Below are 19790 nucleotides of genomic sequence, written 5' to 3' on the forward strand. Positions count from 1 at the left end.
AATATATAACTTTTATCCAAGAGGAATTGAGTAACTCAACTCCTCATGGAGATGATTTTTTTTATTACATTTGTAACCTGCGACGACATTGGTATGCTTGTCAATAGTCTAACACACATAAATATATAAATACCAATATTGTCATTCACATACAAGGCACAAACACACTTGTGAGAAAATACCACAAAGTATCATCAACATTTATATATGTATGCATGTGTGTGTGTGTGCTATTCATACCCTAAATTTTCCTTTACCACTATTATTCAAAAATTAAATATAATATAGTCTAGCATAAATCAAAAGTAGTTAGAGTTATATTTATATTCAACGACACAAATATTTGAATGGGAAAAAAACTCTCACACATCCCTGTATAACAAATTAAAACCATTGAAGTTTGCTATCTTGAGAGGAAATATTAATGCAACACACTACAATACAAATCAATTAGTTAAAGGAATTATACATGTTCTAAAATATATTTGATACTATGTGAACATCCAAAACATCGTTAATTCGTGAATCCTTTATATCAAGAACACTATAGAAGAAATTTTTCATAAAAGAGTTATACCATGAAAGGTTAGAAGAAGATTGTTTTACTCACTTCTTGAAGCAAGTAATTCAAATTTTTCGTTATCTTTGCCTCAGCAAAATTTATCCGCTTTCTTCTTTTTTCTCTATCCTTAAGTAACTCATTAATGCCAAGAGAGATTGTTTATTTGTGTGATTTTAGGAAAAGAATTTGTCTATCCTTATATAAGCGTGGTACGTAATTTGACATTATATCTTTTGAGATTTATTTAACCAACCTTTCTTTATCTCTTATTTTTATTATCTTTACTTATTATTATCTTTAACCAATCTAATATGTTATTATACTAACATCTTTTCAAAAATATAAAAATCAATATATTAAAACAATTTAATCTATCTTTTCCTTTACTAAAAGATATATTTAGATAATCTTTATCTAAATAATTATTTGATTAGTTTTGGGATGTTGCATTACCGCCATGGGGTCCAAATCGGAGCCTTGCATGGCCATGAGGGTCAGATCGGAGCCTCGCGCAACCGTAGGGGCCAAATCAAAGGCACGCACGATTCAGATAATCTTTATCTAATATATAATTATTTGATTATTTTTTTTATGTTATGGTGCGGTCTTTGGGGCCAAATCGGAAGGGCACATGGAGCGATGAGAAGAGAAAACACCGAGCTTGGCTGGAGGAAGAGGGAGAGGGAAAACAAAGGGAGAAGAGAGCTTGGGCGGAGGGGGAGGGAGGTTTGTGGAAGAGGGAAGAAGAGAAAGAAAGAAGAGATGGGTGGAGGAGGTGGGTACTAAAGGGGGAAGGAGAGAGAGAAATAAGAGAAAAAAAAAAGAGAAGATAGATAAGGGGGAAGGGAGTTCATGTGAATCTTTTACCATTACTTTGTGAATTTTAGAACGTTGCACAAAATTGACTATTACTCTGAAGTTTTTGTGCATGTTATATTTTATTTTTTTATAATTTTTTTACATTGAACTTTTGTAAAATTGGGTCCTATAAATTGGTCGTTGTAGGAAGCAATTTGCACAAAATTTTCACATTCTCATTCTTATTCCCATTGTCATTCTCAGATTCTCCAATTCCAATTTTAAATGTTGTTTTATTTGTTCCTTGCCATATGTATCCAAATCAATTTAATTAACAAGCTTATATGAATTTGTTGCAAAGCTACAAACAACCTTCTTTGAACGAATATTCGTAACATCCTCATCTGTTGTTTCCCTACTTGCCAATACCACCTCCATCAATGAGCAAAAGTTTTCAAATTCCTCCTTATTTCATTCCCCACTTGCCACTTCCACCACCACCACTAGTAACTTATAAGCAATTCCCTTCTACCAAAAATTCTCAAAATTCTCAAAGTTCTCAAATCTTTCCTTCAGTTCCTCAAAATACCTTCACCGTATTTTGTAAGCCTCCCAATAGTTGTAGTTGTGCACAAACTCCTTCAAATGAGGAAGCTAATACACAATTTTCTACCAAAATTGAGTTAGAAAATATTACAGTAGAGAAAAGAAGAGTGAGTTATACAAGGAAGAAAAAGGATACAAGGCTATTCTTTTCAACGGAAGAGGATAGATAAACTTCTCATTAGTTCATGGCTTAATGTCTCACTCGATTCAATCGTCAATGATGGTAAAAATTTAGAGGCTTTTTGGAAAAGGATCATAGAATGATATGATGGTTAATGCATATGCTATTTGGAAGAAAAATGAAATAAGGATTTTGCATTGCAGCATGCATGACGACCATTAAAAGATCAACCTAGATGTTTAGAACAATGCAAAGAAGTTCCTTCGAAAAGAATAAAGCTGAATGAAAATTGGATTTACTCATTGTCATCTAATTCAAAGAGACCAATTGATGTTTCCGAAAGTGACAGTCCTACACCACTTGCTCGCCCAATGGGCCAAAATGAGGTCAAAAGGAAGGTCAAAGTAAAAGGAGCATCTTCTTCTACACCATTTGTGGACTTGTCTGTCATTGCAAAAGAAATGAAGGAAATAAATGTTGTCCAAAAACAAATAATAGAGGCAATGGAGTCCGATAGATGTACAATATTCTTATGGAGGACACATTTAAAACGATTGAAGATCAACACAAGAAACACGAAATCACTTGTAATTATATTTTTAAAAAGTTTAGTAGTTAGTGTTTATGTCTTAAGTTATCGTTAACTAGTTGTATGTTTAAGTTTGTTTTTAATTAGTTTTTTTATTAGTTTAGTACTTTGTTTTTTATGTGTTAAGTTATCAATAATCATGTTGTAACACATTTTCAATTAGTTGAATGATGAAGTTTGTTTTTAATTACATAACTTATTTGTTAATGCATAACTTTTAAGTCGTTATAAAAACTAGTTGTTAAAAACTAGTCATTACAAAAACTAGCCATCGTTGATGATGTTATCTAATTGTTTAGTTTCCTTTCATTCATGCACACTCCTTCATCGTCAAACTTCTTGTGTCTTTTTCCTACTCCCACTCAGTCGTAAAATGGCTTAAAACTCTGACTTTAACAGAGTTTGGCAACAAATTGTTGATGAAGCACCTGAAGACAATACCGATGAAGAAATCATGAGATATTTATGTCGGTTGCAATAATAAACAGAGAGTAGCATTCAGCCCAGACAAACAAGAAGAAATGTAAATCACAATTGTGAAAATAAACATAGTTGCTTAATGAATGACTACTTTTGTAAAAATTGTGTATACACAAAGAGTTAATTTCAACGGAGATTCCTAATGCGGAAGCATTTGTTCCTTCAATTGTGGGCGCTCTCAATAACTTTTATCTATATTTTCAAATGAGATCTAATGCATCTAGTAGAAGGGGTCTTTCATCTTTGCAGAAGTGCACTACAACAATTCGTATATTGACATATGGATCACTTGCCGATAGTGTGAATGAGTATGCCAGAATCAACCAAAGCACTGTAGTTGAATGCTTATAAGCTTTTGTAAATGGTGTGGACAACATATTTGAAGATGAGTAGTTGAGAAGGCCTAACAGCAACGACATCAATCGCCTACTACAAATTGGAGAGGCACGTAGATTTCCAGATGTGTTAGGTTTTATTGATTGCATGCATTGAGAATGAAAAAAATTGTCCAGTTGCATGACAAGAACAATATCATATAACCCACAATAATAATCGAGGTCATCGTGTCATAAGACTTGTGGATTTGACATACATATTTTCAGAATTGTAGGTTCAAACAATGACATTATGTATTAAATCAATCTCCCATATTTAATGACGTTTTGCAAGATCGAGCTCCTCTGGTACAATTTACAATTAATGGAACCACACATAATATGAGTATCATCTTGCATATGACATATCGTGATTGAGTCACATTAGTAAAGACCAACCCAATGCCATAGGGAGAGAAAAGAAAATTGTTTACAAAATGTCAAGAAGCAACAAAAAAATATGTGGAGAGAGCATTTGGTGTGTTCAAATCTCGTTTCACAATTATATGTAATCCATCGCATAATTGGAAAATGGGTACCATGAAAAGGATAATCTTGAGATGCATTATTTTGCATAAATGATTGTTTAAGACGAACGAGATACTTATAATGATAATATTGATGTTGATTACGATCACATTGACTAAGAGATTTCAAACATTGATGTATCTCGTGATGTTCATTTCGACTTTATTGCATACCTGTAAACAATATATTATATGCATACAAGAAAAGTTCATCAACAACTTCAAGTAAACTTGGTAAAGCATATTTAAAAACGTTTCGGTCATAATAATAATGATTAATAAACTTTATTTGTTGTTGTTCAATGTCAATAAGTTTTATATTTTTGAATTAATTTTTTTGGAACTTAGAGATTTCAAACATTAGTTATTTTGAAACTTTAAATTATGTTGATAAATAAATATTTTAATCATTAATAAGTTTTGTATTTTTGAACTAATTTTTTTGGAAATTAAATAATATATAATTAATTATTTTTAAATATTTTGAAATAAATTATAAATAAATATTAAAAAAAGTTCTTGTGAGACCTAAAACATAATTTAATCTCAAAATAAAAGTAAAAAGTTAAAAAGACCTAAAAAATGGTATATCACTATCAAATCTACTAAAAAAATAACTAAAATCTTAAAATTAGACTGTTGGTGATGCTCTTGCAGCCTACCACCTGCCACTGCAAAAGGGAAAAAGTTTGTGTTCCTTCTATTTTATAGCAGTGGTACTTTATCACAGATTCCTTGCAGAAGTTGTCTTCTTTCTTTTCACCACCCAACAACCGTTGTGTTGGATTCGTTAAGTAGTTGATCTGTCTGACACCTGTTAGCACCATATTTTATCAACCAATTTCAATCTAACACGGACACCCCAACGTGCATGCCACCGACACAACCGTGTCCACAACGGAACCCACATGGGTTGGTACAAAATCAACTAACCAATGTAAGAAAAATTATATTCCTATGAAATTTTATAGTTAAGAAGCATAAAAAGAAAAAAAATAAGCATAAAATAAATTGTATAATAAAAAATGAAAAGTAAATTATAAAAATGTATCATCAATATATTCATATATTTTTTTATTAAAATCATTCGATTACTCCTATTTCAAAGAAAAATACATTTGATAATAAAAAAAAAGGAACATTCACTTCTTTAAACTTATTATTATAATAATAATAATAACCACGTTGGATGTTTGACCAACCTATCTTTCTAATGAAGTCACGTTTAATTATTTAAATATAAAAAATTAATGTATATATATATATATATATATGTGTGTGTGATACTCATCTTAAACATATAAATAATTATAAATATTTCTACAATATCATCTCATAAATCTTCTAATTTATTATATAAAAATAAATTTAGTGTTTTTATATTTTCAAATATTAAAAAAATAAAATAAAAACTAATAAAAATACAATAACAATATAACATTATTATCAAAACATATCTCAAAATTTTAAAAGAACAATTAATATTTTAAAATCTGATATTAAAATAAATAAATAAAAATCCCAAATCCGAAGAAACAAGTACTACAAAACAGAAACAAAATGAAATCCCCGCGTAGCTCTTTTCAGTTCTTACTCTAGCCATATTCTTCGCCACCTTTCTTTCTCCACCTTCCATCTCCATTCCCCTCCCCTAACTTCCCTTCTTATCATTACACCACTCTCTCTCTCTCTCTCTTCATCGCTTACCTTTTTCGTATACATAAGCATTCCCTCTCGTTAATTTCATTAGCATATCACACAAATCCCACTCTTACTCCTTTGCCACGTACGCCACCGCTGATCAATTCAGGCGATGGCGCCGCGTCTCTGGTCCTGCTTCCGCAGCAGCAGTAGCAAGGGCAGCACCACCGGCGGCGGTGTCTCCGACGCCTCCGCCTCGCGGCGCGTGGTGACTGCGGACCTGACATCGGAGGAGCAGAAGCGCGGGGGCCCGGTGGTGGTGGAGATGTTCTCGTCGCAGGGGTGCGCGACTTCACCGGCGGCGGAGCTGGTGCTGTCGCGGCTGGGGAGAGGGGATTTCGAGCTGGAGGCGCCGGTGGTGGTGCTGGCTTTCCACGTTGACTACTGGGACTATATGGGATGGAAGGATCCGTTCGGGGCCAGCCAGTGGACGGTTCGGCAGAAGGCCTATGTTGAGGCCCTTGGGCTTGACACCATTTTCACGCCACAGGTTGTGGTTCAGGGAAAGGCCCAGTGTGTTGGAAATGACGAGAACGCCCTTGTTTCTGCCATTACTAGTGCTCCTAGGTTCCCTGCTCCAACCTTCCAGGTTAGAACTTAGATGGGCTTAGCTTCTTTTTTCCTTCTCCTTTTGCATTTGCTTTCCCTCGTTTTTGGTTCATTACTTCATTCATGATTGACATCGTTTCCTTGTTTTTGTCAAAAGTAAACAAACTTAAGGGTGTTTTTGGATAGATTTCCTTATAAAGGATCAGAAAATAAGAAGAAAAAAGAAATATGAAGTTTCTTTGTAAGTTAAAAATTAGCTTAAGCAAACAGCTACGAGTCAGTTGATTGAACAAGATAATAAATTATTATAAATCTTCTTATATTTATCTTTGATTTCTACGTATTAAAAATAAAATTAGCTTATACATATTTTACATAGGAAAGAGTTTCTACAATTTAGCCTATGCACATAAGTTAGTTTTAGCTTATACCAAAACTCATTTTTTTCTCATTAGAAACTCATTTTATTTTTACTTCTTGGTTCTTCTTCTATAAATGTTTATGATTCTTTTTTATCCAAACATACCCTACCTTAATGCAGTTGTTATGCGTTTTTAAGTTTTTCTTTAATTAGAATTAGAATTGGAGTTTGATCTCGATAATCCATGCCAACATCTAATGTAATTCATATATTTGTTAAAGAACATAATTTAGATACATTTTTTTCTTAGGCGCTTTTAAAGTTTTCCAATCAGAATTGGAGTTCAATGAAATGTTTTGAACATACTCTAGTAGTAGAAGTCTACTAGAAATCACAAAAAGAGTGTATTAGAATAAGTATGTTAAATAATGTGTTGGTAGCACTCTTCTTGAAGTTTCACCCTTGTAATCTATGTTCTTCTTTATGTAAACCTTTATTTCATTAATTTTCAAGGTGAAACTATAATTCTGATCGGAGAAGGTGATCAAAAGTATTTAAGGAACTATGTCTAAGTTTTGGGCTTTATTAAATTACAAGAGAGAGCTTTGCACTTAACTGAAACAGGTTACTAATAATGGAAAATTTTCTAGTTGAAGTTAATGAAGGAAAGGACTATGTTATATGCTCTGGGAGAACCAATTGTTTAGCTAATGTGGATGTCTATGCCTTAGTCTTGCATCCACCTTTTGTTTTAATTTGTTAGAATAAGTTTGGCCAAAAACAAAAGGAAGGAATTATGGACAGAGAATTCCCAGATTTATTATGAGTTGGATATACTGTACCTTTTTGTTTATATACTTCTCTGAGTTTGAAAACTCTGCTGTAAAAGTGTGTAATATTTGGTTCAGTAAAGAATCTATTTGTCACACTGAGTTACGTAACATGCACCTCCACTGAATTCGACTTACTTGCAATAAAAGTGTGTAATATTTTGTTCAATAAGGTAGAGTTGTAGTGAAGTTGAATTCATTGTTATGAGGTGCATGCTATGTAAGTCGTTAAATGCCCCAAATATGCATAATTTACACCAGGCGATTCCAACTCTTTATTTTTTATTAGGTAGGCCTAGAGTAAGAGCCTATTTGGTTAGCATTGAATAAAATCATAATGGAGCGAAAAGAATTGATTCGTCTAGTGACCAATCTTGTTTGATAAGTTTTATAAAATTCCAAAATCAATTCTGCGGAGAGTGGAATTGATTTTCAGAGAAGTAAAGTCTGTGCAATTAGGTGCCAAAAGTTTCATGTTGAAGTGATCTAAAATTTACATTTTGTTTTTAAAAAACATTATGATTAAAAAAAGGTATATCACATTAAGGTAGATCCAAAACAGAAGTTGATGTGTATAGCTTAAAAGCCACAGCATCACTTCTGACCAACGTAAGCTAGAACACTTTAAGATAAACCCAAAACAGAAGTTGATGTGTGATTTTCAACCACAATACCATCATCCAACCAACACCAAGTGGGAGGTCACTTGCTCACCTAATACAAATTAAGATGTTTTATAGGTTTTGGAAGTTATTATGTTATTTTCATCACCTTCATTTTTAATAGGAGTTGGACCAAAGGCATCCCTTGAAACAAATAGTCTCATTAACTATTTCACACAACTTAAAATCACTTACCAACAAGAATGTGAAATTCCAACTTCTAAGATGCATACATTTGCTTGTTTCAAGCCATAACATTATTGTATGATGCCACACATGCCAACCAAGTCATGTCTAGGAAGAATTATGTTTGTGTTTGTATGCAAGAAGTTTGTTTATCTGTTTTCCTTTCTTCTTAAATACTAGTATTGTTTATTAAACAAAATTGTCTTTCTATCAGGCAACTTTCACCAGGCCTGCACCAGATTCATTGCAAGTGTCCCTAACAGGAGCATTGAGGACCAAGGTGGACAGCGATGGCGCGAATGTCATGGTTGCATTATACGAAAACGGTTTGGTCACCGATTGTCCAAGAGGGGAGAACAAAGGGCGTGTCCTATCCAACGACTATGTTGTTAGAAAGCTCGAAAAGCTCTGCACTGTCAAAGACATCTCTGCCAAGAAAACAGTATCAGGAATGGTTAACTTTCCCTTATGGGAAGGATTCAAAAGCAGCAAATGTGGTTTGGCTGTCTTTGTTCAGAGCAAATCTCACCAGATTTTTGGTTCACAGAGTTTTCAGCTGCCGGATGATATATGATTCTGATTCTTTAGTTTCATTTGATCTGCTTGCTGTTATCATATTCCGGTTACATTGTGTTTTGTTAGGCTATATGTACAGATTGTGATATGATTTAGGATAATAAATGTTGTTTTCTTTCTTTTCTTACATATTTTTTCCTATGTACTTTGTCCTTCCTTACTATTGACCCTATGTTTAGGAGATGGAGAGAGAAGTCTAAATTTGTGGCGTGAAAAATTTTATTGATTGGATTTGGAAATTTGCACTTATATTGAATCTGTGGTCTGTAATCTAATTGTTGTTACTTTTATTTGGTTTTCTTGTTGCATTTGTAACTTTTTAAGTTGACTCTTCTCTACCTGTTTCATCCACACATTCGACCTGTTTTTTCTTTTTATTTCCCACACATATCCTTCTTTTGAAGGTGACCTTATTCAAAATACGGTAAGACATTAAACGTAAACGGTTTTGTCAATGAGGATTTAAGAACTGAAGTATGAATACTAAAAATTAATTTATTTTCTATTGTTTTCAATTAATACATAAAAACTTACAAAATATTGCGCAACCGGGGAATCGAACCCCGGTCAGTACCGTGGGAGGGTACTATGATACCACTACACCAGTTGCGCTTTGCTTTTGTAACAATAAAACATTATATAATTATTATCATATCTAAGCTAATAATTTTTTATTGGTGTAACTTATATGCAAATATATTTAAGAAAATTGCGATCCAGGAAATCGAACCTTGATGGGAGGGTACTATGATACCACTACACCAGATGCGCTTGTATTGCTACTATCAGAAATTCATTTTTATTTAAATATTACTAGACCATATGCCTATGCAATTTACTAGAATCTTCTTCTGGTAAAAGATATTTTTGATTTTTTAGTTTTCAAATTTAATCATTTAAAAAAAATTAATTTATTTTCTTTCTTTTTTCTAATTTGAAAATATTCTACTTTTGTTCCTCAACATGATTATAATGTGTTGTATATTTTGTTAATACTTTAAAAGGTTAATATTTCTATTTAATTAAATATAAAAAAATCTTTTAATCAATTTAGTGTTTACTCTTAAAAAAATCATCTTATTGGACTTGGTAATTCTAGACCGAGTTTTATTTTATCCTTGGACTTAGTTTTAGGTGGTTCTATATAAGGTTATCAAACTCGAGAGTTTACATAAATTCGTCAGAATTCTATAAACTTGACTCGTGAATTCGACTCATAAATTCATAAGAGTTCGCCTCATCTAAAAATAATAACAAAATATTTATAAATAACATATCAATTAAACATTTCAAAAATATAATAAAACAAAATAATAAATCATAAATTTCACATTACTTAAATAATTAAGTCTAGTGATGCATCGCTGCTAAATAATAACTTACAGATGCTATAATAGTGATAGATCATTCACATCAAGAGTTTGATGTTATTAAAGAACAAACGTTTGATGCTATTAAAGGTGAGGATTTTTTTTATTTAAGAACAATACATTAAACAAAGGTATGTTGAACACTAAATAGACAAAAAAAAAAACCAAAATGACTTACATTTTGGTCTAATTTTTTTAACTTGATGACTTGTTGACTCGAGAGTCTACCGAGTTTATTTAGAGTTTATAGAGTTTACTAAAAAAAGAATTTACTCACGAGTTAACTCACAGAGAGTAAGTAGACTCGTAAACTCGCAAGAGTTAACGAGTTAATTTGAGAGTATGATAATCATGCTTCTATAAAATCTATCTTCTTCATTATAAATATCTAAGTTTCATGGCATTTTTCATCAATATTCTTTTTTTTTGCTTCTCTTTTTCTCTCCTTGAGTTCTTGGATGGTTATTCTCATTTGCTGGTTTCATTACTCCAATTATGATGGGAAGAAACTATTAGACCTTGGGACTTGCACATTATGCAGATAAATTCTTGATAACAACACGAATTCAAATATCTCAAGTTAATATTTTTCATGATTAAATGAATTTTCAAGTTGAAAATGAATCATAGTTCGTGAAAGATTTATGTTTGATCATGATCATGGATAACATAATTAATATTTAGATTTAAGTAGCCTTTTGATCCCTCTAATTACAACAACTTTCTCTTTTAGTCTCTATATTTTTAAAATATTTTGAACTATAGTTACAATTTTTAATCCTTTTGATCCTCCTTGTCTAAAATTGTGTAATGTCATGACATCCAAATCTTTTAAAACTATTATAAAGCTGAAACTAATAGTAAACAATTTATCAAAAGAATTAATCAATTTTAATGAATCTGGATCTAAATGACATTAGGTGATTTTAAACATGAAGGACCAAAAGAAATAGAAAAAATTACAACTATATGAAAGTAATATGAGATGTTTTAAACTATAGAACCAAAAAAAGAAAGTTATAAAGACTAAAAAAATAATTAAACCTAACATATTGAAAAGTAATTATAAATCGTCATAAAATATATTTTAACAATGAAAAGTAAAGTATTTTCAAATTAGAAATACTATGTGTATAATTAACATTTAATAATAGTTATAAATGATCCAAAAATACACTATATTTTTTTGAGATGCAAACAAAATTTTATTAATTAAAGCTAGCAGTCAGTAAAGTATAGCACACGAAGAACTCACAACTTAACCACCCAACATACAAGAAAACGTAGCTAGATTATGTGAGCCCCCAATATCCTACTAAAAAACACCCTCAAAAAATACATTTTAATTAAAGATTAAAGATAGAGTATTTTCCAATTAGAGGATTAAAATTAGGACAAAAAGCTTCTGAAACACTAAGATCGAATTTGAATAATTTTAGAGGAAAAAAATATATTTTATCCTTGAATTCCAGAAGTGCATATACATATACTCAAAATCAATATCAACATGGGATGAGAGATAACTTTATTTATTAAATATGTGATAAGAGATTTATTACCTCAAATAATTAGTTTTTAACTCTCGACCAAAACAGCTTGGTCGCGCCGAAAAATACTCAAAATCAATAATTGAATTCAAGAAGAGTAAATACAAGTAACTCAATAAACTATTGCGCAACCGGGGAATCGACCACGGCCAGTACCGTGGGAGGAAACTATGATACCAATACACCAGTTGCACTCACAATGACGAGTGAACTCTAATTTATATATATCCATGAAGAGTTCATAGCTACAGGTAAACACAACAAATACTTGAAAGTAGATTCGAATCAGATGAACATATATAAATACCATGACATTATTATAGAAAAACACTCAAGCGCAATCCCCTGAGTCGGCATTATAGATGATAAAATGAAATGTCATTTATCTAACTGCTAAGATATCTTACTTTTCTTAGTTAAAAATATCCGAAAATATATGCGAATTGTTTTATTAAAATATGTCTAACAAATAGTGCGAGAATGGTTCGTAACTAAGTTATATTAGTTTTGAATTTTGACAACATATCAAAGTAGAACCTTTTCTATTCGTCTTGGCATGAACTGTTTATTGAGTTCAAAGACAATATTACCGGAAAAGAAAATATTGATACTTTTGCACATTTAATTTTTACACTAACTTTAGAGCTTTATCGTTTCATTCGTTTGTGTGGAGATCTAATTAAACAGATTTCCACTTTTGCACGTATTGTGTTACATATGACACTGTCCATATGCAATTACAACATTCTCAATATTATTTTCCAAAAAAAGTAAATAAAAATCAAAGATTTAGTTAAGAAAAAAAAAATGGGGGTTGGGGAAAGCCTCCCTCAAACCTACAGACGTGCTGTCCCCTTGATAGTAGGCATGTAAATTCAACTAAATTTTAACCGTTAAATTTATCTTTTTATACTTTTTAACTTGTGCATAAATCATTTTTAATAGCTGAAAACCAAAATAACAGAAATTGAAAACTCAAACTCAAACTCAAACTCAAAACTGATTTCCGGTTTTAAAAATTTTGAAATTAAAAACATAAAACCATCCCGAACAGAGTCAAAGTTTTTTCACAAGTGTGAAGTGATTTAGTATTATTTGTACCCAGTGTGGTAGTGCAAAATGGGCCATCTAGTATTGTAGTGATTCATCTGGTAAAAAAAAATGTAATTTTGAGGCTCCAAGATGATACATTCTGCTCTAGTATGTACAGATGTCAGATGCATGTTACACGTTTTATTTTTTCTCAGGGAGTTTCTCCAGTAACTCTGGTATCACCTCAAACAGTCCATAATCAGCAACCTGCAATTTAGCATATCACAAAAATATGGCAAAACGGTTTTCTTCTTCAGCAGGTTTGTGGCCAGTAAAGTAGAAGCTGCATTAACTTAAATACTCCACTTTAAAATAATTGACAGTTAAGGTTTCAGTCAAATATTTTGCTTAAATTAACTTTTCAGTCCATTAATAATCTCTCTCTCATTGCACAAGCCTTTTGGTTTTTAAAGAGACCCAAAAAGAACCAAACTAAAACTTCTAAAGTGACAATTATTTTGAATTTTGAAATACAGAGTAGCCTGATCCATTTGAAAGAGAGCCATTACCTGAAATATAGGAGCATCAGCATCATTGTTAACAGCAACAATGACTTTGGAATCTCTCATCCCTGCCAAGTGTTGAATAGCTCCAGATACACCAAAAGCCATATAGAGTTCAGGAGCAACAATCTTTCCAGTTTGCCCTACCTACATATCAAATTTCCAGCAGGTAACGTGGACATGAGAACACTATATTAGCCATGAATTAATTGAAGTTGAAGTGGTTATTGAGATTCAACACAAAGCCTATTATTTGCATATCCCAATACTCCAAATGATATGCCATTCCATAACCATCAGTAGCAAAGTAAAAAGGCAGGAAACTATATCTTTTTTCTACTAATTTATGCATCAGGCTGAGATAGCATATCAAAATATTGTTAAAAAGGGCAGCCTTGGTGGTCGGTGCAACGGTTGGAGTTGTCACCATGTGAATTAAAGGTCAGAGATTCAAGTTGTAAAACCCTTTGCAAATGCAAGGTAAGCCAGACAAGACCCAAACACTGGATCCAACCCTTCCTTGGATCATTTTGATTTTCTAAATTATAAACAGTCGCCAAAAGATTGAAAGATTACATGAAATGATTAATACCCTGCTACTTGATAGAAAACAAAAAAGTAAATGTTCAGCTTTTAATGCATTCAATTGATATGTGAGCTTTAACATTCTATTCTTGTAACACTAACAGATGTTTTGCTGTTTCAGGCATTTAGCAGCATAAACATGGGAGCCAAGGATGTAAAAAGAGGAATTTAGAATGAGACTTCATTCCTTTTTTGTAATTCATTTGTGCTTTCATATGTGTGGCATGGAGGGTAGAAGGTTAATCTTGAAAGGAAGTAAAGTTGTCACCTGGAGATCATTTGGAACATATCCTGCATCAACGGCAGCACGAGTTGCACCAACTAAACAAAGGAGGATGAAGTTAGCAGATTTTACTTAACTCATAAAAAAGAATAAAATGTAAAAATTGATAACAGTGAAGCAAGCTATCATGTGTCAAGGCAAGGAATTATATATTAAAAGATTTTCTATCCTGCAAAACAGAAATAACAAATCTCTAGCTAATAAAATAAATATCATAATAGCATACAAGCAAATAATACCAGCAATGGTGAAACCTGCAAAAACAAAAATAACAAATCTCTAGCTATTAAAATAAGTATCAATATCATAATAGCACATATAGCAAATAATACCAGCAGCAACAAGTTTCTTGGCTAGATCTTCAATCAATTTAAAGTTCTCACAACTCTTTAGTGCTTGGCCACCAGTAACTACAATCCGTGCATTCCCAAGATCTGGTCGTTCATCATCCTGGGAAGTTTGAGAAATATATCTAGACTTGTCCAGATCTGCCCAAAAAAGAAACAAGAAAAAGAATAATTTAAGATTCTTTTCCCATAAGGGAGGTTCAAGTATCCAAGTCTGACAGGGTGGTAATTGATCAAATAGATGTAAATGACTGAGAACAATTATATGTGATATTGTTGAACCATTGCTCTTTAAGCATCCAACCAGGACCTATTGTCAACAGATAATTGATGACAAAATGCATTTCTCTTTTTTTTCCAAAAAATAAAATGTCATGCACCAGAAACAGAAAAACAGACCTTCATCAAAGGTTGAAAGGTCAACCTGAGATATTGAAGCCTCGTTGGATTTTGAGTCAACTGACTTCTGAGGAACAGGAAAAGATGTGGATCTAATAGTTAATATACAAGGATTGGCACCAGTATATCGGTGGTTCAAAGTGCATTTCCAGCATATATTGGCCTGTATAAGAAATCGAAATCTTACATTTCGTTAAACAAAGAACCCAGCATGTATTGATACAAGACAGAATCAGGATCATAATGAATAACTCAAATACAAGATGTGTGTCGCATCAATTAGCTGCCAAAACCACAAAAAAAGAGGAAAAAAGAGAGATGCATCGCTACTCTCGTAGCCATCTCTTCAACTCAATGAATATGCCTTACCACATGCAAACTCATTTGTTCTAAATTTTTAAGACTAAGACAATTGCTGGAGAGGTCACTTTTAACAAAAGGACATACAATGAAGTTATAAGAATACTTGTTCAGGAACCTTCAGGTGTTATCATGCTCTTTTTTCAGCCAACCAATGTAAATTAGAATTCACTTTTTCTACTATTTTTTTAGTAAGCCTTAAGAATAGAATGGAAAAATCTTCCCCTATATGCATGAACCAGCATCCATATTGTATCACTTCAGTCCTCACCTATTAGTCAGGATTACCAAGTTCATATCTATTCTGATGTCTTATTATTATTCAGAGACAGAAGCTATCTATGGCAAATATACTCCAATAGAAATACCTCCCAGAGTTCAAAAGTCCCAAGATAATCCAGGTTTTCAGTTGACTACTCAGGACTCCAGCTTACTATTAGATCTCTAATTAGTCATTGCTTAGTTTACAAATAGTTGTTATAAACGTGTAAAAAGAAAGAATGAGAAAAATATTAACAGCATTGACTATTATTAATAGTAGGTAACCACCATCAAAATTTGGAATAAACAGCAGGTTCCTAGTCATCATTAAATTAAAAAGAGAACACAACAGAATGTACCTCACGAAAGTATTGGAATCAGAAATTCCAGTAACATCAGTAATGGGAGAGACATCTAAAAGGGCAGCAGCACGCGGCATGACATTTTTCCCAAAAGAATTTGCAGCAGCAATTATATGAGAGTAACCGCTACTCTGCTGAAGCAAATGGACTAATTTAGCCCAGGGCTCTGCCAGAGGGTTCTTGAATTTATCCGAATCTGCCACGAGCACCTACACCACACACACACACACACCAACCATCAAAATCCTGAAACCCAATCTTCCCTTCCAACGTATATCTTCACATAAATAACCCCCACCCATACTCAATAACAAAATTTCCATTTCCTCTTTCCCCTTTTCACCATTTCAAGCTCAAGACCAATGCCCGATGCACCATAACATAAATCCCCCACCCATCTATAGCGTATTTGCAATAATATAATATCCAATCAAGAACACTAATCATTAACATTAAAACAATAGCGATAATTATAATAATAAAAAAATAGCAGCATAGAAATAGACACTTGCAGTATCTTTCACTTGTGCTGCACCTCCTGAATTTATCGAGGCTAAGTGTTTTAATTAGCCTATTTTGAAATTTGAAGACATAATCATTTTTTAAGAAAAAATTCACACACACACAAAAAAAAAACAATTAGTTGTCAAAAAACAAGTTTTCCCAAACACACCTTTAATTTTATAAATCCATGGATTAATTTTTGTTTTCAGTACGAAATCATATATATTCTCTACCAGAGACAATCTTGTTCGAACTGAATAAAGTATAAACTGCAAAGCTTTGGCTCCAAGTATTTGGCACAGTCAGCAGCACACAAACTTAATCAAAACTCAGTCCTTAATTTTAAGAATTAAATTGAATATCTACTCTAAAAAAATCGTAATTACATATTTAAAAAAAAAAAAGTTACCTTGGAGATTGAAGGGTGGCACGAAGCAGCATGTGAAGCAGCTTGATGCAGAGAAGGACCCGAACCGGCCAAGAGCACAGAAACGGAAGAGTAGGGATCGGGAAGACACGTGGCAGCAGCAAGTGCAGACAGAGAAGGGGGTTTGATAAAACCACCTTCGTGTTCCGCCACAACAAGCGTGCTACCCTACAACAACACCACACAGAGTGAGAAGCATAATACACTGAAAAACAAACGAATAAAAAAAAAGTTCCGCTTTCTATTTATGTTTTTATTTTTGGGATGAATAATTGTTACGTGTCGATAACCGGAGTGGCCGGGGAATGCGGGGAACGAAACGGCGCGTTTCTTGATTGCTCCAAGCAACGCGCGAGTCGCCATTGATTCTTCGAAACCGAAGGGAAATGGTGGCGCTGGCGATTGTTATGTGTTGTAAATTGTAATTGGTGGTGAAGGGAAACGGTGCCGTATTGGAGTCGATGTCGAAGTGCTGATTCGGATGCCTGGAGAAGGAGTGGGAGAATTGTAAGATGATGATAGTGATAAATACAACGATGACGCTGACTTGTTCTTTTTTTTTTTTTAATGTTTTCCCTCTTGCTGGTAGCTGCCATGTGCGTGTGGTGTGGGAGATTGTCACCTTTGGTCTTTACGTACTTCGGGATACAGAAATCGTTGCCAAATGAGGAAGGGCATTCAGAATATAAATTAAATTAAGGATAAAGTATCAATATCATGTATTTATTTGACAATTTAATATTAAAGATATAAATAATTTTAGTTCACAAATATGTAAATTTCATAACAAATTGGTCTGATTATTAATTCTTTTCCGTTTTTTATAACCCTCGTGCATACACCGTACAAACTGGGTGACTTAGGCGTAGCACCTTCTCAGTGTAAAATGATTTGGCTCCTCAAAATATACCGCATTGGACCAATTTATGAGCTAATGTTTGCTTCCTTTAAACGCATCATTTTGGAGCAATTTGTCATGAAATATTTGCATCCTTTAAACACATATTTTGGATGATTTTTCATCTCAAAAGTAAACCATTAAGGTGAAAATTCCCATGTTACCATTCACACTCACTTTTCACGCATAGACTTGGTATCTCATCTTCTTCTCGTGCTCCAATGAACGACAATGGACTGTTCATATTAGATATTTTAGTTGGATTTGGTAATGTAATGAACAAGGTTAACTTATGAATGCAATGTGGTATTCAATGACAAGTTCCGGTTTAGATTTGTCAGTCAATTTTGACAGCCATCTTGTGTAGTATTGTTGCTTGATGTGATCGAATTTCAAGATATCTACTGAATCAAATTCATATTTATTTAAGTTATAATCAAGTGATATTTCAACTAATTATTCCATTCCTTATAATTATGTTGTAGACTACATTGTCATTTAGCTGTATTTTTTTTTTAACAACCATTTTGAAAATAAGTGTGAAAATTGAGGAACAAATTTGACAATTTTTAGCAAATATTTAAAAAATTTCACATATAAGTGATCTCCTCAGTTAAATTGAAACTCGAACAAAAACACATATTTGAAATTAGAATAGGATTATACAAGAACAACAAAGGAATTATAAGACACCATGGTTCTCAAAAACACAAATTTAAAACTAGAATAAATGGGATTACAACAATAGGCACCTTCTTCATGGTATTACAATACATTCTAAACATCCAACAACAACATTGAGGAGATCATTACCAAATGCATAAAAAACAGAACAAAAAAAATGCATCTTCAAAATCTTTATCATGTGTTTGGACGGGGGATTTAAAAAATTTTAGGAAATTCAAATTCACAGCATTTTGATTGTCTTGATTTAAATTCTTTTCATTTTATAAATATTTTGTTTGGATGAGGCAATTCAATTTATTATATTTTAATTTCCTTGTTTCGATAAAGTAATTCAATTTCAATTAAATTCAAATTTTCATTTTTAAATATTTATTTAAAAATTAAAACTTCAATATTGAATGAAAATAAACATGAATCATTTTTAAGTAGTTAAATATTCCAAATAAATTTAATGTTATACAATATATAATAATAATTTTTTAAAAATATTTAATAATTAAATAATCAAAATAATTTTAATACTAAACAATTTTGAATCTTATATAATATTCTTATAGTAACACAAAAAAACTTGGATTAAATAATACTGCAAAATTAAAAGATGAATGATATGTAATTCCTTATTCTTGTTAAAAAAATTAATTACCTAGTCTCGCAATAATTTTAAAAAACATATTAAAATTAAATAATTATATAATTTAAGGATAATTATCTCGTACAAAATTCAAATGATATTAATTTCATTATTTGTAAGGGAAGAAAATTCAAATTACTAATAATGCACTAATGCATAAACATGAATCAACACAATCACATGTAATTTGATACGGTTTTTGACATGAATCAACCGCCAATTTCGTTCTATATAAGGTCGTTGTTCAGGTTCGTCAAGTCCACCACTGATGAGAGCCAAGAAGACTTGTTAGACACTTATCCATATATCCCCCATATAGAACTAAAGTCATTGAAGAATGAATATAATGCAGTAGTATTAAATAGTCATCTTAAACTTGATATAACTATTTGTCTGCAGTTAAAAGTTAAAACAAGATCGCATGGTGCTGATATAACTATTATAAATTTAAATGAATAAATTATTGATATAAAATTGTACCGTAAAATAATCAGTGCATTCAAAAAATATATGTTAAAACAAGAAGGGTGGGAAAAAACATAAAATCCAGAAGAAACACAGAGTCCCACTAATCAATAGAGACACAGATTGGTAGTTGAAATTATGAGT

General features: G+C 32.1%; 1 protein-coding gene, 1 non-coding gene and 1 pseudogene across 2 annotated transcripts; 1 reads left to right on the plus strand and 2 right to left on the minus strand.

Moving 5' to 3' along the window:
• Nucleotides 1-5614: 5614 nt before the first annotated feature.
• Nucleotides 5615-9237, plus strand: LOC114380498. Its single transcript, XM_028339584.1, has 2 exons — nt 5615-6347; nt 8561-9237. The coding sequence occupies exons 1-2, from the start codon at nt 5871-5873 to the stop codon at nt 8918-8920; spliced, it is 837 nt and encodes a 278-aa protein (XP_028195385.1). The 5' UTR covers nt 5615-5870; the 3' UTR covers nt 8921-9237.
• A 226-nt stretch (nt 9238-9463) lies between these two features.
• Nucleotides 9464-9534, minus strand: TRNAG-CCC. The gene has a single exon. It is a non-coding gene; the product is annotated as a tRNA-Gly (tRNA).
• A 3308-nt stretch (nt 9535-12842) lies between these two features.
• Nucleotides 12843-17638, minus strand: LOC114379099 (annotated as a pseudogene).
• Between the last annotated feature and the right edge of the window lie 2152 nt (nt 17639-19790).

Source organism: Glycine soja, chromosome 12 (genome assembly GCF_004193775.1).
Source record: "Glycine soja cultivar W05 chromosome 12, ASM419377v2, whole genome shotgun sequence".
In the NCBI taxonomy this organism is placed as follows: domain Eukaryota; kingdom Viridiplantae; phylum Streptophyta; class Magnoliopsida; order Fabales; family Fabaceae; genus Glycine; species Glycine soja.